The 24381-nt window shown below is 37.9% G+C and overlaps 1 protein-coding gene across 1 annotated transcript in view; it reads left to right on the forward strand.

Moving 5' to 3' along the window:
• LOC128659590 (anion exchange transporter-like) overlaps window positions 1-24381 on the forward strand; it is a 187980-nt gene that overhangs the window by 91472 nt on the left and 72127 nt on the right. Inside the window, exon 3 of the mRNA XM_053713177.1 lies at window positions 17692-17861. Within this exon, the coding sequence (XP_053569152.1) occupies window positions 17692-17861 (170 nt within the window). The remainder of the gene's footprint in view (window positions 1-17691; window positions 17862-24381) is intronic.

Consider the following 24381-nt stretch of genomic DNA (forward strand, 5'->3'; position numbering starts at 1 on the left):
GGGGTGTTTAGACTCGGGGTTCATGTTAAGGTGTTAGGTGCAGACTTAGAAAGTGTTTCCCCATAGGAAACAATGAGGCTGCGTTAGGAGCTGAACGCTGCTTTTTTGCAGATGTTAGGTTTTTTTCAGCCAGCTGAGCCCCATTGTTTCCTATGGGGATATCGTGCACGAGCACGTTTTCCCAGCTTACCGCTACCGTAGGCAACGCTGGTATTGAGAGTTGAAGTGGAGATAAGTTAGGCTCAACACACCCTTTTTTGAGCCTAACGCAGCCCCTCAGACAACTCTAAATACCAGCGTTGCTGGAAAGGTACGTTGGGAAAAAAAGCAGCGTTAGCTATGCGGGTCTTTACTGACAAAACTCTAAATCTAGCCGGATGTGCCTACAACTAAAACTAAACCTATATCTAAAATGGATAATATAATATGTATCTGAATAATCATAGCAAGGAAACCAGAATTAATATTTCATGTTATTATTGATAGCATTTTAGTCTATTTATATAGTCTCTCTTCACTGCTGAAGAGGCTGACAGTTTTCAGTCTGTGGAACAATATCCTTCTACATTCCATGATCCACCTGCATTTTTAAACATTCATAGGGAATTTATAAGTAGACGTACAGCCAGCCTGGTTGCAATGGCCAGTCCCTTTCTGCTTCTCTGCCCCTTGCTTTGTTTGACCATAACTCTTTACTATCTTTTGTGCCTCTAAGTTTTTATTTTAGTACAAATCTTCAATGACTATTCAAGTAACTACATTCCTTGTATTTGATGAGTTGTGTAATTTACATATTTGAAGAAATAAAAAGTATTCTTGCTGTTTTTATTGAAGGAATTTATGTCCCATTGAATTCTTACTCACTCGCTTAAAGGGAAAAACATATAATGATTCACAGCATGAAGAGGAATGATTAGAAAACATTCTAACTGCGCACAAATCTGCTTCTCATTGATTCAGTCCATTGCATACACCTTGCCTACTTGCTGCTTTGTTTACTTTTCTCACTGTTTTAAGAGTTTTACTGAAACTGTAAAAATATTCACTGAGAATACAGAAATGTTTAAAGATAGTGTAATGATTTCTTCTTATTTATGTCTCTAGCCACAAAATAAAACCGTGAAAGAAAACCCCCAGAAAATAAAACCCCCACTTTCTCTGCTTATGTTTTAAAGCAGTTTAAAAACTAATTTTCATTTGTAAAATTATTGGCAGCATATTTTCCCTGCATTTCTTTCTGAATACTTGTAAAAGCAGAACTCATATTAAAGGGAACAGTGTGTCTTTTTGCATAGAGGCCTCTGTTCTGCAGGATAAAATAATATTTAAAAGGGACAGTCTACTCCAGAATTGTTATTGTTTAAAAAGATAGATAATCCATTTATTACCCATTCCCCGGTTTTGCATAACCAACACTGTTATATTAATATACTTTTTACCTCTGTGATTACCTTGTATCTAAGCCTCTGCAGACTGCCCCCTTATTTCAGTTGTTTGATAGACTTGCATTTTATCCAATCAGTGCTGACTTCTAGGTAACTCCTCGTGCATGAGCACAATGTTATCTATATGGCACACATGAACTAATGCCCTCTAACTGTAAAAAACTGTCAAAATGCCATGAGATAAGAGACGGCCTTCAATGACTTAGAAATTAGCATATGAGCCTACCTAAGTTTAGCTTTCAACAAAAAATACCAATAGAACAAATAAAATGTTATAATAAAAGTAAATTGGAAAGTTGTTTAAAATTACATTCCCTATCTGAAAGTTACATTTTTACTAGACTGCCCTTTAAGAATATATATAGCAGAATTAAAATGGGCAGAATACCCCATAGTAAATTAGAAAAAAAAAGTAGTAAGTTGCTTGACTTACATGCTGGTTCATATACAAAGATCAACTGGAAATATCTATTAAACTTTACATGTCTAGTAATGTGTCACATTCATCCCTATTGCTCATTTCAATATCTTCTCAAGACATTATAAACCATATCTCATTTGAGTCATTTTTTGTTGTTGCGGTTCTATTTCTGTATGTATGAAGAGAAAAGAAGCGCCATTTGGAGCACTCGCTAAGAGAGTGTTAGTGTACCCAGTAGGTAAAGTTACAAGAATGACACGATAAAATATAACTTTTAATAATATAAAGGTTAAAAATCTGTTAATTACGGAAACAGATCCGCAAGACAAACAAACATAAAAGAATAAAAGAATGGTGTTAGACCTGTGTAGAGCTGTAGATCACAAAAAGGTGAACAAACATAAATCTTATCCTGTATCTGATCTAAGTGTGGCCAGGGGGAATATTTACCCAATAACAACCAAATGATATTGCCACTGAGCATAGAGATTCCTATATAATAAACAGGGACACAGTCCCAAACATATTTATAATTATATTTCTCTCAGTAGTTAATTGGATATGTGCATCTGCAAGCCGCAAGAGTATCTAAGATCAAACAAATGTGGAACAATTATCACAAGTATAAATGTATAGCCCACACTAGGTTACATTCGCCTGGTGTGGGCTATACATTTATATGTGTGAAAATTGTTTATTTTTTTATGATTTTATAATAGAACATACAATTTTAAACAACTTTCCAATTTACTTCTATTATAAAATTTGCTTCATTCTCTTGTTATCCTTTGCTGGAGGAACAGCATTGCACTACTGGCAGCTAGATGAACACATCTATTTAGCCAATAACTAGAGACAAATGAGAGCAGGCACCAATCAGCAGCTAGCTCCCACTAGTGTAGGATATGTGCGTATTCTTTTTCAGGGATACCAAGAGAACGAAGCATATTTGAAAATGTATTTATAAAATATTTTACCAGGAAGGATACATTGAGATTTCTCTCGTTTTCAAGTATGTCCTGGGTACACAAAACATTGCATTGATACAATGGGTACAATAAAATACAAAAACAATAATAATACACGATATATGCACAAAAATTTAACATAGAACAGGTAGGATATATATAATCAACAATGACAGGTGCATTCTGTTTTGGGATATGTAGAGAGGGATCTCTTAAATGATATTAGGCTTGGGGAAGGTTTGAAAGTGTGCGGGAGGTCGTTCCATAATTGTGGTGCCCTGTAGGAAAAAGAGGATCGAGCTGCTTTCTTTTTGTATTGAGGCAAGCTAAATAATGTACTGGTACTGGATCTGAGGTTACAGGAGGTGGGAATAACTGGTGAGAGCATTCTGCTCAGGTAGGGTGGGAGCTTCCCAGAAAGGCTCTTAAACACAAGGCAGGAAAGATGGAGGGTGCGTCTGGATTCCAGCGACAGCCAGTTTAGTTCTTTTAGCATGTCACAATGGTGGGTCCTGTAGTTACATTGTAGCACAAAGCGTCAGAACGAGTTATACAATGTATTAAGTTTATTAAGGTGAGTTTGCGGTGCAGGTGCATATACTACATCCCCATAATTCACGATTGGCATCAGCATTTGCTGTACAATCTTTTCCTTTACAGTAGGGCTGAGGCAGGATTTGTTTCTGTACAGGGCACCTATTTTTGGATAAAGTTTAGATGCTAGTTTTTTTATATGGAGGCCAAAAGATAGATTGGGGTCTAACAACATACCCAATTATTTAAAAGGGTGGACTGCGGTCAGTGTGCAATTTTATTTTATTTTGATGCATAGATGGGAATTTTGCAGTTTGTGTAGTTTAGTTCCGGTTCCAAAGATCATTGTGACAGTTTTGTCAGTGTTTAGGAAGAGTTTGTTTTTTGAGATCCACTTTTCTACCTCTGTGAACTGGTCTTGGAGCACTGCTTCAAGTTGCGGTAGATCGGAATTGTTCGCATAGATTACTGTGTCATCTGCACACATGTGTACGGTTGAGGATTTGCAGACATTAGGCAGATCATTTATAAATAATGTAAATAGCAGGGGGCTGAGAATGGAACATTGGGGAACACCACACGTGACTGGGAGAGGGAGGGAGTCACTGTCAGAAATGGAGACATATTGTTATCGATCCGATACATATGATCGAAACCAGGTTAGCAGACGATCACCAATACCTGAGTTTTTTAGTTTGAGCAGTAGTATGTCGTGGTCTACTGTGTCAAAGGCCTTTGCAAAATCAAGGAAAATAGCTCCAGTTAGGCCTCCTTGTTCCATTCCAGTTTGGATGTCGTTGCAAACTTTTAGGAGGGCAGTTGTAGTGGAGTGATTTGTACGAAAACCTGATTGATCAGGGGTCAGATAGTTAGATTATTGGTAATATTCACATAATTGCGTATGGATGCATTTTTCTAAGATTTTTGACAATACTGGTAGCAATGATATTGGGCGATAGTTAGAAACCAAGGTTATCTCCCCACAAAATAAAAGTTAATTTAAAAGTGTCTTAAAATTACATGCTCTATCTGAATCAAGCAAATTTTATTTTGACTTTCCTATCCCTTTAAAGTGAAGGTAAACTTTGATGAATGAAAGCCAGTTTTTTAAAAATAATATTACAAAAAGGGGCTCTTTCATTCATCAAAGTTTACAAAGCAGCTGTTTTGTTTATAAACTTACCTTTCTTCTTTTAACAGCCGGAGCAGCTTCCCCCGCATGGAGATCCTCTCTTCACACGTCAGCAATGACTAATCCGGCTTCCTTCAATCACATCTTTCCCCCCAGGGAGTCATTGCCTGAAGCCATGCCGTGATTGGAGGAAGCCGGATTAGTCATTGCTGACGTGTGAAGAGAGGATCTCCGGGCAGGGGAAGCTGCTCTGGCTCTGTAGAAAAGAAATGTACCTTTTTAAACAAAACGGCTGCTTTCTAAACATTGATGAATGAAAGTGCCCCTGTTTTTAATAGTATTTTTAAAAACCGGGCTTTCATTCATCAAAGTTTACCTTCACTTTAAAATTAGATTAAACTATGTTACAAATTACATTATTTCAGTCTAAACAGGCAATCAAAGCATTGTATTTCTGTTTATCTGATTATCTACTGAAAAGTTGTGCATGTGTGCTATTCTTTGCCTCTTAATCTCTAATAAGGATGTTGCTAGGTTACTAAAAACTGCTTGAGCTCATGGGTACATTTGATAACTCCTATCCAGGAGCCTACCATTGGGTCTACTGCATAGCTTGTCCACATGTTTTTATCCCAATGATTTAACTCACTTTGACTAACAGAAACATTCAGAGAACAATTAGTACCAGCAACAGACTTTGCTCTGATTTCAATCCGACGCATATAAACTATCACATTTCACAGACGATATATTACTTACTATATCCGAAAGAACCTAGTATTTTGATTTCCGGAAATGATGAAAGAGATACACGATTTTAAAAAGATCTCTATTTTTTTAATTAATTTTTCAGAAATTAGGAATCTTAATTTGTGCTTGAAAGAACTTAAACTTACACAAAAAAATTGCCCTTTTAAGTGGCAGACAAAATCTATCAAATACTTAGGAATATCATAAACTCACAAACCTTCTGACATACTAGCTTTCAATTATGACTTAATAAAAAACAACAACATAATACCTGACTTCAGTTCCTGGAGATCTAAAAACCTCAACTGGTAGGGGAGAATGGGGGCGGTAACTATAAACATGTTACCTAGACTTTTATATATCCTCCAAACTTTTGCCAAAACCCAGAGCCGTCTTTAATATTGATTGGACCCTGGGCAAACATTTTCTTGCCCCTTCATGCAGTTTCACTCTCCAACCCAAGATTAAATACCATTCCATTGCTAGTTAAAAGTATATGAAACCCATTTTTCTTTCTATCATGATTCAGATAGAGCATGTAATTTTAAGCAACTTTCTAATTTACACCTAGGGGAAGATTTAACAAGCAGAGGGTGCTGATATCTACCCCCGTACTTTCCCGGAATTGTAAGTTAAGAAGCAGCTATCTTAAGGCCGCTGCTCCTTAACTCGTCCGCTACCTATGAGGCGCTGGACAGAAATCAGCCCGATAGGGTTGATTGACACCCCCTGCTAGTGGCCGTGAATGTGGAGGGGGTGGCATTGCACAAGCATTTTACGAGAAATGCTTGTGGAATGTTAAATGTTGACAGCGTATGCTGTCGGCATTAATTGATGTGCGGCGGACATGTTCCTCTACAGCGGATTATGTCCGCTCGCACTATGATAAATCTGCACCCTAGTATCAATTTTGTTTTGTTCTTTTGCTATCTATATTTGAAAAGCAGGGATGTAAGTTTAGGAGCCAGTCCATTTTTGGTTTTGCACCTGGGTAGATATTGCTGATAGGTGGCTAAATGCAAACAGTGGTAGCTCTGCATAACAATTCAAACAGTTGAAGCGCCAAATAACAAATCAAACAATGGTAATGCCACATAACACATCAAACAATAGTAATGCCACATAACACATCAAGCAGTGGTAGCACCGCATAGCAAAGCAAACAATGGTAGTGCCACATAACAAATCAAACAGTGGTAGCTCTGCATAACAATTCAAACAGTTCAAGCAGAGAATAACAAATCAAACAATAGTAATGCCACATAACACATCAAACAATAGTAACACAACATAACACATCAAGCAGTGGTAGTGCCGCATAGCAAAGCAAACAATGATAGTGCCACATAAATCAAACAGTGGTAGTGCCGCATAGCAAATCAAACAGTGGTATGGCTGCATAACAAATCAGACAATGGGAGCTCTACATAACAAATCAAAGAGTGGTAGCGCTGCATAGCAAATCAAACAATAGTAACGTCACATAACAGTGCACTTGTTGTGTATATAATGCACTTGCTGTGTATAAAATGCACTTGATGTGTATAAAATGCACTTGCTGTGTATATAATGCACTTGCTGTGTATAAAATGCACTTTATATGTATATAATGCACTTGATATGTATAAAATGCACGTGCTGTGTATAAAATGCACCAGTTACCAGTGTATATAAAATACCATCTCTCAGTGATGTATTATTTATTAAGTGCTTTCTCTAGAGGGCTGCAGCACTGAGATAAGGAGGGAAATTGCTTAGAAGTTGATTGAGCTTTAGTAGCTGATGCACAGATTTGCCTTCCAGCAGAGGAGGTGGTACAGCAGGAGCTAACTATGACCAAACGCATCAAAAGCAGCAGATTAATAACACTTCACATATATATAAATACACACAACAATCCTAAATGGGCTGTATGCCAATGCTATTAAAATTAAAATCTAAATTACATGAGATCATCACATTCACTGGTGATGTGTTTGCTCACCAGAATGAATGCCACCTCTGTGGGACCGTTCTTGGCGTGACCACTCTGACCAGCCAGGCTAGTCCTATACTCGCTGCTGCAGACTGCAGTGAGTGCTAACCTAACTACTGTCTTCACTGCTTGCTGCCCTCAGCCTCCGGCCTCTTGAGTCCCTCTCAGCTCGCTCAACCCACTGCTTCCCTCTCTCACAAGTTACTATTCCCGTGCGGCTGCGTGCAATGATAGGATGCTGGGACTTGGAAGATGGAAGTGATGAGTGAGTATCAGGGCAGGGAGTGGCAGCGCCAAGAAGGAGTTCTTACGCAGAGTAGACTGTCAGGTAACATGAGCCCCTGTTCCTCCCACCCCGGCTCTACTACACACACAGGATCAATAGTTTGTTTCATAGCAGGCTAGCAGCCTGCACCAGCGGTCCATTTTACAGATTTGTCTCACTTGTACAGGGAGTGCAGAATTATTAGGCAAATGAGTATTTTGACCACATCATCCTCTTTATGCATGTTGTCTTACTCCAAGCTGTATAGGCTCGAAAGCCTACTACCAATTAAGCATATTAGGTGATGTGCATCTCTGTAATGAGAAGGGGTGTGGTCTAATGACATCAACACCCTATATCAGGTGTGCATAATTATTAGGCAACTTCCTTTCCTTTGGCAAAATGGGTCAAAAGAAGGACTTGACAGGCTCAGAAAAGTCAAAAATAGTGAGATATCTTGCAGAGGGATGCAGCGCTCTTAAAATTGCAAAGCTTCTGAAGCGTGATCATCGAACAATCAAGCGTTTCATTCAAAATAGTCAACAGGGTTGCAAGAAGCGTGTGGAAAAACCAAGGCGCAAAATAACTGCCCATGAACTGAGAAAAGTCAAGCGTGCAGCTGCCAAGATGCCACTTGCCACCAGTTTGGCCATATTTCAGAGCTGCAACATCACTGGAGTGCCCAAAAGCACAAGGTGTGCAATACTCAGAGACATGGCCAAGGTAAGAAAGGCTGAAAGACGATCACAACTGAACAAGACACACAAGCTGAAACGTCAAGACTGGGCCAAGAAATATCTCAAGACTGATTTTTCTAAGGTTTTATGGACTGATGAAATGAGAGTGAGTCTTGATGGGCCAGATGGATGGGCCCATGGCTGGATTGGTAAAGGGCAGAGAGCTCCAGTCCGACTCAGACGCCAGCAAGGTGGAGGTGGAGTACTGGTTTGGGCTGGTATCATCAAAGATGAGCTTGTGGGGCCTTTTCGGGTTGAGGATGGAGTCAAGCTCAACTCCCAGTCCTACTGCCAGTTTCTGGAAGACACCTTCTTCAAGCAGTGGTACAGGAAGAAGTCTGCATCCTTCAAGAAAAACATGATTTTCATGCAGGACAATGCTCCATCACACGCGTCCAAGTACTCCACAGAGTGGCTGGCAAGAAAGGGTATAAAAGAAGAAAATCTAATGACATGGCCTCCTTGTTCACCTGATCTGAACCCCATTGAGAACCTGTGGTCCATCATCAAATGTGAGATTTACAAGGAGGGAAAACAGTACACCTCTCTGAACAGTGTCTGGGAGGCTGTGGTTGCTGCTGCACGCAATGTTGATGGTGAACAGATCAAAACACTGACAGAATCCCTGGATGGCAGGCTTTTGAGTGTCCTTGCAAAGAAAGGTGGCTATATTGGTCACTGATTTGTTTTTGTTTTGTTTTTGAAAGTCAGAAATGTATATTTGTGAATGTTGAGATGTTATATTGGTTTCACTGGTAAAAATAAATAATTGAAATGGGTATATATTTGTTTTTTGTTAAGTTGCCTAATAATTATGCACAGTAATAGTCACCTGCACACACAGATATCCCCCTAAAATAGCTATAACTAAAAACAAACTAAAAACTACTTCCAAAACTATTCAGCTTTGATATTAATGAGTTTTTTGGGTTCATTGAGAACATGGTTGTTGTTCAATAATAAAATTAATCCTCAAAAATACAACTTGCCTAATAATTCTGAACTCCCTGTATTATATTGTATATCAAATAAATATCAGTCAGCTGAGTGGGCTCAAGGGGCAGCTGCTTTGGGCCCCACAACAAGGACTGGGCCCGGGCAGCTGCCCTTTTTGCTCCGTGTTAAAGACGGCCCTGCCAATACCTCTACCATCTTCATAAATACCCTCTCTACAAAAAATTATTAATGACTATATATGGAACAAAAAAAAAACAGAATTAATTAAAAAATGAATGTGTCTCCCTAAATCAATGGATGGACTGGGAGTACCAGATTTGGATAAATCTTTCTACAAAGGGTGGCGGACTGGTGTACTAACTACCAAGGATAGATATGGGTTAAATTGGAACACCAATTATGCCATCATCATCACCTAGGCTCGTTATGTTGGTTAGATGATGCTGGGAGATTGGCAGGTATTCATGAAAATGATATAATAGAAGAAACATATAAGATGTGGGATAGACTAATGGTTAAATATCCATTAGTCTTATCTAAGCCATCACCTCTAACACTGATTTTAGATAATCGAGAGTTCCTTCCCGGAAAGGAAACTATTAAACTAGACCCATTAGACAGGCAATGTAATCTCCCAGATTTCACCCTCTCTGAGGATGGAAATGTATGCTCCAGCTCAGATCTATTAGAAAAGAACTTAAACATCTTTTCTAATTGGTATTTTTATTTACAAACACATTCATTCATACAACGTTATAAAGATAAAAATTATATGTTATGAACCCCAACAAATTTTGAAAAGTTATGTTTGTCACATTCTCCAATTAGACCTACTAATAATATATAACATATTGCAACAGGTTCCACCAGGCACAGAACATCAATTTATAAAATGCTTGGAACAGGAATTAAAAATTGGTATTTCCCCAAGTGACGCAAGTGAAATATTCAAGAGAATGATGAAGGCCTCCACCTCAGCCCAGATCCTAGAACTTAATTTCAAAATTTTATACCAATGGTACTACACTCCTGCCCGCCTAAAGATTCTGTACACACAGAGATCTGATTTTTGTTGGCATTGTAAACATGATATTGACTGTATGGGACACATATGGTGGAATTGCTCTAATATAAGCATTTTCTGGAAGGGGGTTGTTTCACAGACAGAAAGATTACTGGGTACAAACATTAAATCTGCTAGTATGGTTATTAAATAAACCTCCTAAAAATTACCCCATGTACATTTAGCCATCCTCCAAATACCAAGCAACATCGATAAAACTCTGATTGCTAAGAATTGAAAACAAGAACAAACCCCTACTGTAGCCCAATGGGTAGACACCATGCACAAAACCATACAATTGGAAGAATATCACTATATGAAAACAATGCGCAAATCATTTTTTAATTAATTAGTCTTTGTTTGGGAAGAATATATATTTATACGTATGTATATGTGTATATATATATATATATATATATATATATATATACATGTGCATGTATGTACATGTATGTACAGTATGTATATATATGTATATATATATATACCAAGCAATGGTGTAAGTGCACTCTCACCAACTTTTGCAACTTGTCAGGGTGCTATGAGATAGAAGATAAAATGTAGCAAAGAAGCACTCACTGAACGATTCCAACTGTGACAAAAAGTTTTAATTCAAACGAGTGACGTTTCGGGACAGTAACAGTCCCTTCCTCTGACAAATTAACAATGTGAAAATGCAGACCTAAGATGCTTGAGATGGTAGTTTTAACACTGATTCAGATCAATATTGGCTACATATTTAGATATAACACTGTTTAGTTAAGGACGGCCTCACTATTTTATTTGTTTATTATTGACATGCAGTGATCTGGTGAGTGCTATATTTGAGAGTTAGCTAGATGGGATATCCTTTGCTGCTGGAGGCAATATGCATCCCTAGTGACAGGTGGGCGTAGCTTGAACGCATGTAGCTATGACGTATCTGGCACTGAGTGCCATAATGTTGCTGATTGGTGCTACTATGATCTCTAAAAGTTAGAACACTGCTGGTTGGTGGGATTACGATCTCCATGGGCCAGGGCGACAATGATTGGTTGAATTACGATCCCCTTTTTTCACTGTCGATTTACTGTTTTGTTTACAGTTTTAATGATATTTAGCTGACTTTTATGTGTGGTTGGACTGAGATTGCCCCCCCTCCTTATTGGCAACACGGAGTTTCATGTTTTAATTACTTTTCACTATCCACTTGAATCACTATATACACTAGTTTTGTATTATAGATAGCTATTGGTCACTTGATAAGGTGTGTTATGTAACTTTGGCCATGATTGGTCAAACTCGTGGGGAGGGCAGTTTGGTGCCTATTTAAGGCCTGCATTTTCACATTGTTAATTTGTCAGAGGAAGGGACTGTTACTGTCCCGAAACGTCACTAGTTTGAATTAAAGCTTTTTGTCACAGTTGGAACCGTTCAGTGAGTGCTTCTTTGCTACATTTTATATATATATATATATATATATATATATATATATATATATATATATATATATATATATATATATATATAGTATGTGTGTGTACGTATGTATGTATATATATGTATATATAAATATATATATGTGTGTGTATGTGGGTATGTACATGTTTATATATATATCTCAATTATACAAAATAATGCATAGACATATGACATAAATTATAACTTCTAAGATATTTCACTGTTTGGAATGGCAGGTGAGACAGACTGTATATCTTGGGATTTATGTGACTGATGACAATATTTCTTTTCTTTTCTCCAATTCTCTTTTTCACTCTTTTCCTTCATTCTTTTCTAAACTTCTTAAAATACAAGAACAAGGCATTTGTTTTTATTATATTGGACAGTCAGTCAAAAATTATGTTTGTTTGAGATCAATATTGTACTTCTGTATAAGTCTTTACTTTTGTCCATATATTGTGTTTCTATGATGTTCTATAACTTATGATGCCTCAATAAAGAATGTTAAAAAAAATGTAATTTTCATTTGTTCTGTTGAAATATTGGACTTTGATATATAGACACAGATAAGAAAAGGAAGAATGTGTTTGTGTGTGTATAGAAAGTAATAAAATAATGAGATCTGATTTCCCTGCAAGATTAGACCATTTTAATGGTTTGTGTTGTCAAAGACTAAACCAGTCATTTCATATATAAAAATAAATCTTAAAGAGCATTTTCTCACGCACTTTATATTCTGCTGCTGGTATAACAATTAATTGGAAACACATTAAGGGGAAAACAATTTTCACTTCAATATTTTAACAACTAGTATAATTTAAAAATACATCTCCCTATAACATATTATTGTGTTGAAAATATTTATTTATTTAAAAAATATTTTACCAGAAAGGATACATTGATGTTTCTCTCGTTTTTAAGTATTTCCTGGGTCCACAAAACATTGTATTGATACAATAGGGTACAATAAAATACAAAAAACAGCTAGATTACGAGTTGTGCGTTAGGCTGAAAAAGCAGTGTTAACAGGTCCTAACGCTGCTTTTTCCCTACCGCTGCTATTATGAGTCTTGCAGGTTTAGGGGCACCGCACACTGCTTTGGCCTTACTGCAAAACAACTTACGTAAACTTCGTAAAGTCTTTTTTCTATGGGACTATGGGAGGCCAAAAAGTGAGCGGTACACCCTTTACCTCCAAGATCCCTAACGCATTCTAAAGTCAGTAGTTAAGAGTTTTATGGTACAACGCTGTAGCATAAAACTCATAACTAAAGTGCTAAAAAGTACTCTAACACCCATAAACTACCTATTAACCCTTAAACCGAGGCCCTCCCGCATTGCAAACACTAAAATACATTTTTTAACCCCTAATCTGCCGCACTCCCGCCTCGCAAACACTGGTTAAATATTATTAACCCCTAATCTGCCTCCCCTAACATCGCCGCCACCTACATTATACTTATTAACCCCTAATCTGCCGCTCCGGACATCGCCGCCACTATTCTAAATGTATTAACCCGTAAACCTAAGTCTAACCCTAACACGCCCTAACTTAAATATAATTTAAATAAATCTAAATAAAAATCCTATCATTAACTAAATTATTCCTATTTAAAACTAAATACTTACCTATAAAATAAACCCTAAGCTAGCTACAATATAACTAATAGTTACATTGTATCTAGCTTAGGGTTTATTTTTATTTTATAGGCAAGTTTGTATTTATTTTAACTAGGTAGAATAGTTATTAAATAGTTATTAACTATTTAATAACTACCTAGCTAAAATAAATACAAAAGTACCTGTAAAGTAAAACCTAACCTAAGTTATAATAACACCTAACACTACACTACAATTAAATAAATTTAATAAATTAAAAACAATTAAATAAATTAAATTAGCTAAAGTACAAACCCCCCCCACTAAATTACAGAAAATAATAAACAAATTACAAGATATTTAAACTAATTGCACCTAATCTAATAGCCCTATCAAAATAAAAAAAGCCCCCCCAAAATAAAAAAAACCCTAGCCTAAACTAAACTATCAATAGCCCTTTTGCGGGGCATTGCCCCAAAGAAATCAGCTCTTTTACCTGTAAAAAAAAATAAAAACACCCTCCAACAGTAAAACCCACCACCCACACAACCAACCCCCCAAATAAAACCCTAACTAAAAAAACCTAAGTTCCCCATTGCCCTGAAAAGGGCATTTGGATGGGCATTGCCCTTAAAGGGCAGTTAGCTCTATTGCAGGCCCAAACCCTAACCTAAAAATAAAACCCACCCAATACACCCTTAAAAAATCCTAACACTAACCCCCTGAAGATCGACTTACTGTTCTGAAGACCGGACATCCACCCTGAAGCGGTAGAAGTCTTCATCCAACCGGGCCGAAGTCCTCAGCAGAAGCCGGGAGAAGTCTTCATTCAAGCCGGGCGAAGTGGTCCTCCAGATGGGCAGAAGTCTTCATCCAGACGGCATCTTCTATCTTCATCCATCCGACGAGGAGCAGCTCCATCTTCAAGACATCCGACGAGGAGCATCCTCTTCATCCGGAGTCTTCTTACTGAATGAAGGTACCTTTAAGTGACGTCATCCAAGATGGTATCTCTTAGATTCCGATTGGCTGATATAATTCTATCAGCCAATCGGAATTAAGGTAGAAAAAATCCTATTGGCTGATGCAATCAGCCGATAGGATTGAAGTTCAATCCTATTGGCTGATCCAATCAGCCAATAGGATTGAGCTTGCATTCTATTGGCTATTCCAATCAGCCAATAGAATGCGAGCTCAATCCTATAGGGTTTTTTTATTTGGGGGGGCTTTTTTTTTTGCTAGGACTATTAGATTAGGTGTAATTAGTTTAAATATCTTGTAATTTGTTTATTATTTTCTGTAATTTAGTGTCTTTTTTTGTACTTTAGCTAATTTAATTTATTGTTTTTAATTTAGTAAATTAATTTAATTGTAGTGTAGTGTTAGGTGTTATTGTAACTTAGGTTAGGCTTTATTTTACAGTTAATAACTATTTAATAACTATTCTACCTAGTTAAAATAACTACAAACTTGCCTGTAAAATAAAAATAATCCATAAGCTAGATACAATGTAACTATTAGTTATATTGTAGCTAGCTTAGGGTTTATTTTATAGGTAAGTATTTAGTTTTAAATAGGAATAATGTAGTTAATGATAGTAATTTTATTTAGATTTATTTAAATTATATTTAAATTAGAGGGTGTTAGGGTTAGGGTTAGACTTAGGTTTAGGGGTTAATACATTTAGTATAGTGGTGACGACGTTGGGGGCAGCAGATTAGGGGTTAATAAGTGTAGGTAGGTTGCGGCGACATTGGGAGAGGGAGATTATTGGTTAATAAATATAATGTAGGTGACAGCAATTTTGGGGGCAGCAGATTAGGGGTTTAATACATATAATGTAGGTGGCGGCGGTGTCCGGAGCGGCAGATTAGGGATTAAAAAATATAATGTAGGTGTCTGCGATGTCGGGGGCGGCATATTAGGGGTTAATAAGTGTAAGATTAGGGGTATTTAGACTCGGGGTTCATGTTCGGGTGTTTAAACATAAAATGTGTTTCCCCATAGGAATCAATGGGGCTGCGTTACTGAGTTTTACGCTGCTTTTTTGCAGGTGTTAGACTTTTTCTCAGCCTGCTCTCCCCGTTGATTTCTATGGGGAAATCGTGCACGAGCACATACGACCAGCTCACCGCTGACTTAAGCAGCGCTGTTATTGGAGTGCGGCAAGGAGCTCCCTTCTTGCCTTTTAATGCCGGGTTTATAAAAACCCGTAATACCAGCGCTGTAGGTAAGTGAGCGGTGAGAGAAAACTGCTCGTTAGCACCGCAAGCCTCTAACGCAAAACTTGTAATCTGGCCAAATATTATTACATAATATATGCAAAATTTAACATAGAACAGGTAGGAAATATATAATCAACCATGACAGGTGCATTCTGTTTTGAGCTATGTATAGAGGGATCTCTTAAAGGATTTTAGGCTTAGAGAAGGTCGTTCCATAATTGTGATGCTCTGTAGGAAAAGGAGGATCGAGCTGCTTTCTTTTTGTATTGAGGCAAGCTAAATAATGTGCTGGCACTGGATCGGAGGTTATAGGAGGTGGGAATAGCCGGGGAGAGCATTCTGCTCAGGTAGTGTGAGAGCTTCCCAGAAAAGCTCTTAAACACAAGGCTGGAAAGATGGAGGGTGCGTCTGGATTCCAGCGACAGCCAGTTTAGTTCTTTTAGCATGTCACAATGGTGTGTCCTGTAGTTACATTGTAGCACAAAGCGGCAGAACGAATTATACAGTGTATTAAGTTTATTAAGGTGAGTTTGCGGTGCAGGTGCATATACTACATCTCAATAATCAATGATTGGCATCAGCATTTGCTGTACAATCTTTTCCTTTACTGTAGGGCTTAGGCAAGATTTGTTTCTGTACAGGGCACCTAGTTTTGGATAGAGTTTAGATGCAAGTTTTTCTATGTGGAGGCCAAAAGATAGATTGGGGTCTAGCAACATACCCAAGTATTTGAAAGAGTGGACTGCGGTCAGTGTGCTATTTGATTTTGTTTTGATGCGTAGATGGAAATTTTTTAGTTTGTGTAATTTAGGTACCATTCCAAAGATCATTGTGACAGTTTTGTCAGTGTTTAGGAAGAGTTTTTTCCACTTTTCTACCTCTGTGAACTGGTCTTGGAGCACTGCCTCAAGCTGCGGTAGATCAGATTTGCTTGCATAGATTACCGCGTTGTCTGCGTACATGTATACAGTTGAGGATTTGCAGACATTTGGCAGATCATTTATAAACAATGTGAATAGTAGGGGGCCGAGAATGGAACCTTGGGGAACACCACACGTCACTGGGAGAGGGAGGGAGTCGCTGTCAGAAATAGAGACATATTGTGATCGATCCGATACATACAGTATGATCGAAACCAGGTTAGTGGATGATCACCAATACCTGAGTTTTTTAGTTTGAGCAGTAGTATGTTGTGGTCTACTGTGTCAAAGGCCTTTGCAAAATCAAGGAAAATTGCTCCAGTTAGGTCTCCTTGTTCCATGCCAGTTTGGATGTGCAAACTTTTCGGAGGGCAGTTGTATTGGAGTGATTCGGGCGAAAACCTGATTGATCAGGGGTCAGATAAATAGATTGTTGGTAATACTCACATAGTTATGTATGGACGCATTTTTTAAAGATTTTTGACAATACTGGGAGCAATGAGATTGGGCGATAGTTAGAAACCAAGGTAATTTCACCACTTTTATGGATAGGCACTACTCTTGCAGTCTTCCAAAGTTTGGGTATGTATCCAGACACCAAGGATTCGTTAATTAGGGCTGTGACAGATTTAGCAATTGCCGGCGCACTGAGCTTCAACAGCATTGCTGGGATTTGATCAGGTCCAAACTGGTTTTTCATTTTTAGATTATTAAGGTGTTTCTTAATGACATTGATGGGTATAGGTCTAAAATTGAAGTTCTCTATATTGGGTATTTGCAGATATAGTGGGGCATGATCCACATTTGTAGTTTCAGGATGTGTGTCATTTATTTGTTTGTCAATCAGGCTGGTGAAGCATCTGACAAAATAATTGTTAAATGCATTTGCTACTTCTATGGGAAGTTGCAGGGTTTGGTTGTCCACTTTGACAGTGGAAGGTTGGGAGTGGATTGGGGGAGTGTGTAAGTCATATCTAACATTTATTTACTGTTTAATGTCCCTTTAAAGAATGCATGTAAAACAATCTCTAGATAAAATAATTGTTTTAAAAAGATTTAAAACTGTCATTTTGTTAACGAAATGTGTTTCCAGAGATTTATCCCCTTTAAAAGAGTCTTATCTTATGTGCTCTGCTGCAGCCAATTAGGAACGGATATACATTTTTAGGGGATTCATTCTTTTGTCCCTTTAATATACCTTTAGGTATGAACTAGCATATCCTGGTTTTACACTAAGTTTGGACTTTGTTTGCATTACAGGAACTTTTGCTATCACATCTTTGATATCCGCTGGCGCAGTTGAACGACTTGTTTCTCCGACCAATGTCACAATGCTTAACAGTTCCCTCTGTCCTCTGGGTTTATCTGATTTTGAAATGCAAAGAATAGGAGTTGCTGCAGCTGTTACATTTTTAGGAGGAATTATTCAAGTAGGTAACTACTAAGGAAGCTGAATTATTTTTGTATAAACATAAAAGTATCACTGCTATTTTGTGAGTAATTTACTATGAATTAGGAAATAAAAAATCTGAATGAAAGAAAAAGCAGCAATATTAACTCTTTCTAAATTGCAGTATTCTTGCAACTTATATTTTAAAATACCAGACATTGTGGGAAGAATATAAATAATATAGAAGCCACTAAATTCCTGTTTTCATGCTATTATCTGTGAAATTAAATGGTCAGTAAACGCTTTGAGATTGTAATATAAAATGATTAGCTATATAGATTAGCTATATATATATATATATATATATATATATATATATATATATATATATATATATATATATATATATATATACTGTATATACATAGAACAATAACTTTGCAATATACTTTTATTATTTATTTTGTCCCCTTGTCTCGTAATTTGAGTTTGCATCTTTTCCAGTCTTGAAACCCTGTCACAAATCTGTCCCAAAATTTTTCTACTGAGACCAAACAGTTGAGATTTTGTAAACACAATGACAGTGGCAAGCCCTGCCATCAGCAGAGTCCAGATTGCCCTTCAAATAAGGAAAATGGTGGATGGAGTTTGCCCATTGAAATACATTTGTAGCAAACATCATATTAGACAAAGTGTTCACTGTCCCTTTAAACTCTGGCATTTAATGGTATATAAGTGAAGTAAGAAAATACTCTAATCTGGGGCCCGATCCGATATGCAGTGTCGCCTGCAAAAGCCGGCGACGCCGAATTTTGCGTAGGTTTAGTATCCTATATACGGCGTAACTGGGAGAGGGAGGGAGTCGCTGTATAAGTTGGAAGTTACGCTTGTATATATTTCTGCCTTTGCCCGTAGTTTTTTGGGCCATAGACAGGTATACCAAACCCGCGCAGTTTGGTATCCAATATACAGCGTAAGGACTTACGTGGCGAAAATGGAGAAATCTTACTCCATTTTCACCTCGCCACAAAATGCAGCCGTAGTAAGCCTTACGCTGTGTATTTGAGCCCAGTAACTCCCTAAACTACCTGCAAAATAAAACCTAACTCCTAACGCATGCGCAATGTCTATCTACCTGTCAACCGCGAACTGCTAAATAAAACCTAACACCTAACGCATGCGCAATGTCTATCTACCTGTCAACCGCGATCCCCCGCCGCTCCCGGACCCCGCCGCCAGCTACATTATTTCCCCCCTAATGTGAGCCCCTTACACCGCCACCACCTACATTAACTACCCCCTAATGTGAGCCCCTTACACCGCCGCCATCTACATTACATACCCCCTAATGTGAGCTCCTACCCCTCCGCCAGCTATATTAAAATTATTAACCCCTAATCTAATCCCCCTACCCCACCGCCAGCTATATTAAATTATTAACCCCTAATCTAATCCCCTACCCCGCCGTCAGCTATATTAAATTATTAACCCCTAATTTAATCCCCGTACACCGCCGCCAGCTATATTAAATACATTAACCCCTAATCTAATCCCCCTAAAGTAATCACCTCTATTACCAGCCTTTAAAAGGGCCTTTTGCGTGACATTGCCCCAAAGTAACAGCTCTATTGCCAGCCCTTAAAAGGGCTTTTTGCAGGGCTTTATCACAAAGTAATCAGCTCTTTTGCATCTAATCTAAATCCCCCTACACTGCCGCCACCTATAATAAATGTATTACCCCCTAATCTAATCCCCTTAACAATATTAGGGTTAATATAGTTAATATAGTTATTATATTATATATATATATATATATTAACCCTAATTATATTAGGGTTAATATAGTTAATATTGCTATATTATATATATATTAAGTATAATAACCCTATCTAACTCTAACACCCCTAACTAAATTCTTATTAAAATAAATCTAATTAATATTAATATTATTATTAAAATATTCCTATTTAAATCTAAATACTTACCTATAAAATAAACCCTATGGCCTAGATTTAGAGTTGGGCGGTAGCCGTGAAAACCAGCGTTAGAGGCTCCTAACGCTGGTTTTGGGCTACCGCCGGTATTTGGAGTCAGTCAGGAAAGGGTCTAACGCTCACTTTCCAGCCGAGACTTTTCCATACCGCAGATCCCCTTACGTCAATTGCGTATCCTATCTTTTCAATGGGATCTTTCTAACGCCGGTATTTAGAGTCGTGGCTGAAGTGAGCGTTAGAAATCTAACGACCAAACTCCAGCCGCAGAAAAAAGTCAGTAGTTAAGAGCTTTTTGGGCTAACGCCGGTTCATAAAGCTCTTAACTACTGTGCTCTACAGTACACTAACACCCATAAACTACCTATGTACCCCTAAACCAAGCCCCCCCCCACATCGCCGCCACTTGATTAAATTTTTTTAACCCCTAATCTGCCGACCGCCACCTACGTTATACTTATGTACCCCTAATCTGCTGCCCCTAACACCGCCGACCCCTATATTATATTTATTAACCTCTAATCTGCCCCCCACAACGTCGCCGCCAGCTACCTACAATAATTAACTCCTAATCTGCCGACCGCAAAGCGCCGCCACCTACGTTATACTTATGTACCCCTAATCTGCTGCCCCTAACACCGCCGACCCCTATATTATATTTATTAACCCCTAATCTGCCCCCCACAACGTCGCCGTCACCTACCTACACTTATTAACCCCTAATCTGCCGAGCGGACAGCACCGCTACTATAATAAAGTTATTAACCCCTAATCCGCCTCACTCCCGCCTCAATAACCCTATAATAAATAGTATTAACCCCTAATCTGCCCTCCCTAACATTGCCGACACCTAACTTCAAACATTAACCCCTAATCTGCCGACTGGAGCTCACCGCTATTCTAATAAATTTTTTAACCCCTAAAGCTAATTCTAACCCTAACCCTAACACCCCCCTAAGTTAAATATAATTTTATTCTAACGAAATAAATTAACTCTTATTAAATAAATTATTCCTATTTAAAGCTAAATACTTACCTGTAAAATAAATCCTAATATAGCTACAATATAAATTATAATTATATTGTAGCTATTTTAGGATTAATATTTATTTTACAGGTAAATTTGTAATTATTTTAACCAGCTACAATAGCTATTAAATAGTTAATAACTATTTAATAGTTACCTAGTTAAAATAATTACAAAATTACCTGTCAAATAAATCCTAACCTAAGTTACAATTAAACCTAACACTACACTATCAATAAATAAATTAAATACAATTCCTACAAATAAATACAATTAAATAAACTAACTAAAGTACAAAAAATAAAAAAGAACTAAGTTACAAAAAATAAAAAAATATTTACAAACATTAAAAAAAAAATTACAACAATTTTAAACTAATTTAACACCTACTCTAAGCCCCCTAATATAATAACAAAGACCCCCAAAATAAAAAAATGCCCTACCCTATTCTAAATTACAAAAGTTCAAAGCTCTTTTACCTTACCAGCCCTTAAAAGGACCTTTTGTGGGGTATGCCCCAAAGAATTCAGCTCTTTTGCCTGTAAAAAAAACATACAATACCCCCCCCAACATTACAACCCACCACCCACATACCCCTAATCTAACCCAAACCCCCCTTAAATAAACCTAACACTAAGCCCCTGAAGATCTTCCTACCTTGTCTTCACCATGCCAGGTATTACCGATTGTTCCAGGCTCCGAAATCTTCATCCAAGCCCAAGCGGGGGCTAGACATCCATCATCCGGCGGCTGAAGAGGTCCAGAAGAGGCTCCAAAGTCTTCATCCTATCCGGGAAGAAGAGGCGATCCGGTCCGGCAACCATCTTGATCCAAGCGGCATCTTCTATCTTCATCCAATGACGACCGGCTCTATCTTGAAGACCTCCACCGCGGACCCATCTTCTTCTTCCGACGACTTCCCGACGAATGACGGTTCCTTTAAGGGACGTCATCCAAGATGGTGTCCCTCGAATTCCAATTGGCTGATAGGATCAGCCAATCGGAATTAAGGTAGGAAAATTCTGATTGGCTGATGGAATCCGATCAGCCAATCAGATTGAGCTCGCATTCTATTGGCTGATCGGAACAGCCAATTGAATGCGAGCTCAATCTGATTGGCTGATTGAATCAGCCAATCGGATTGAACTTGATTCTGATTGGCTGATTCCATCAGCCAATCATAATTTTCCTACCTTAATTCCGATTGGCTGATAGAATCCTATCAGCCAATCGGAATTCGAAGGACGCCATCTTGGATGACGTCCCTTAAAGGAACCGTCATTCGTCGGGAAGTCGTTGGAAGAAGAAGATGGTTCCGCGGTGGAGGTCTTCAAGATGGAGCCGGTCGTCATCGGATGAAGATAGAAGATGCCGCTTGGATCAAGATGGTTGCCGGACCGGATCGCCTCTTCTTCCCGGATAGGATGAAGACTTTGGAGCCTCTTCTGGACCTCTTCAGCCGCCGGATGATGGATGTCTAGCCCCCGCTTGGGCTTGGATGAAGATTTCGGAGCCTGGAATGATCAGTGATACCTGGCATGGTGAAGACAAGGTAGGAAGATCTTCAGGGGCTTAGTGTTAGGTTTATTTAAGGGGGGTTTGGGTTAGATTAGGGATATGTGGGTGGTGGGTTGTAATGTTGGGGGGGGTATTGTATGTTTTTTTTTACAGGCAAAAGAGCTGAATTCTTTGGGGCATGCCCCACAAAAGGTCCTTTTAAGGGCTGGTAAGGTAAAAGAGCTTTGAACTTTTGTAATTTAGAATAGTTTAGGGCATTTTTTATTTTGGGGGTCTTTGTTATTTTATTAGGGGGCTTAGAGTAGGTGTAATTAGTTTAAAATTGTTGTAATTTTTTTCTAATGTTTGTAAATATTTTTTTATTTTTTGTAACTTAGTTCTTTTTTATTTTTTGTACTTTAGTTAGTTTATTTAATTGTATTTATTTGTAGGAATTGTATTTAATTTATTTATTGATAGTGTAGTGTTAGGTTTAATTGTAACTTAGGTTAGGATTTATTTTACAGGTAATTGTGTAATTATTTTAACTAGGTAACTATTAAATAGTTATTAACTATTTCATAGCTATTGTACGTGGTTAAAATAATTACAAAGTTGCCTGTAAAATAAATATTAATCCTAAAATAGCTACAATATAATTATAATTTATATTGTAGCTATATTAGGGTTTATTTTACAGGTAAGTATTTAGCTTTAAATAAATAATATGAATGAAAATGAATAATTTATTTAATAAGAGTTCATTTATTTTGTTAGATTTAAATTATATTTAATTTAGGGGGTGTGTTAGGGTTAAAGTTAGACTTAGCTTTAGGGGTTAATAAATTTATTAGAGTAGCACTCAGGTCCGGTAAGCAGATTAGGGGTTAATAAGTGTAGTTAGGTGGAGGCGACGTTGGGGGCGGCAGATTAGGGGTTAATAAATATAATATAGGGGTCGGCGATGTTAGGGCAGCAGATTAGGGGTACATAGGGATAATGTAGGTGGCGGGGGTGTACGGAGCGGCAGATTAGGGGTTAAATATAATATGCAGCGGTCAGCGATAGTGGGGGCGGCTGATTAGGGGTTAATAAGTGTAAGGTTAGGGGTGTTTACACTCTGGGTACATGTTAGGGTGTTAGGTGCAGACGTAGGAAGTGTTTCCCCATAGAAAACAATGGGGCTGCGTTAGGAGCTGAACGCGGCTTTTTTGCAGGTGTTTTTTTTTTCAGCTCAAACAGCCCCATTATTTTCTGTGGGGGAATCGTGCACGAGCACGTTTTTGAAGCTGGCCGCGTCCGTAAGCACCGCTGGTATTGAGAGTTGAAGTTGCGGTAAATATGCTCTACGCTCCTTTTTTGGAGCCTAACGTAGCCATTCTGTGAACTCTAAATACCAGCGGTATTTAAAAGGTGTGGCCAGAAAAAAGCACGCGTAGCTAACGCACCCCTTTGGCCGCAAAACTCTAAATCTAGGCGTAAGATAGCTACAATGTAATTAATAATTACATTGTAGCTATTTTAGGGTTTATATTTATTTTACAGGTAACTTGGTATTTATTTTAACTAGGTACAATAGCTATTAAATAGTTAATAACTATTTAATAGCTACCTAGTTAAAATAATTACCAATTTACCTGTAAAATAAATCCTAATCTAAGTTACAAATAAATTAAATAAACTACAAATATCTAAACTAAAATACAATTAAATAAACTAAGCTAATTACACCTATTCTAAGCCCCCTAATAAAATAACAAAGCCCCCCAAAATAAAAAAAATTCCCTACCCTAAACTAAATTACAAAAGTTAACAACTCTATTACCAGCCCTTAAAATTTGCTTTTTGCGGGGCATGCTCCAAAGAAATCAGCTCTTTTGCCTGTAAAAAAACACACAATACCACCCCCCAACATTACAACCCACCACCCACATACCCCTACTCTAAACCCACCCAAACCCCCCTTAAAAAACCTAACACTAAGCCCCAGAAGATCTCCCTACCTTGAGTCGTCTTTACCCAGCCGGGCCGAACTCTTCATCCAA

Source organism: Bombina bombina, chromosome 5 (genome assembly GCF_027579735.1).
Source record: "Bombina bombina isolate aBomBom1 chromosome 5, aBomBom1.pri, whole genome shotgun sequence".
Classification (NCBI taxonomy): domain Eukaryota; kingdom Metazoa; phylum Chordata; class Amphibia; order Anura; family Bombinatoridae; genus Bombina; species Bombina bombina.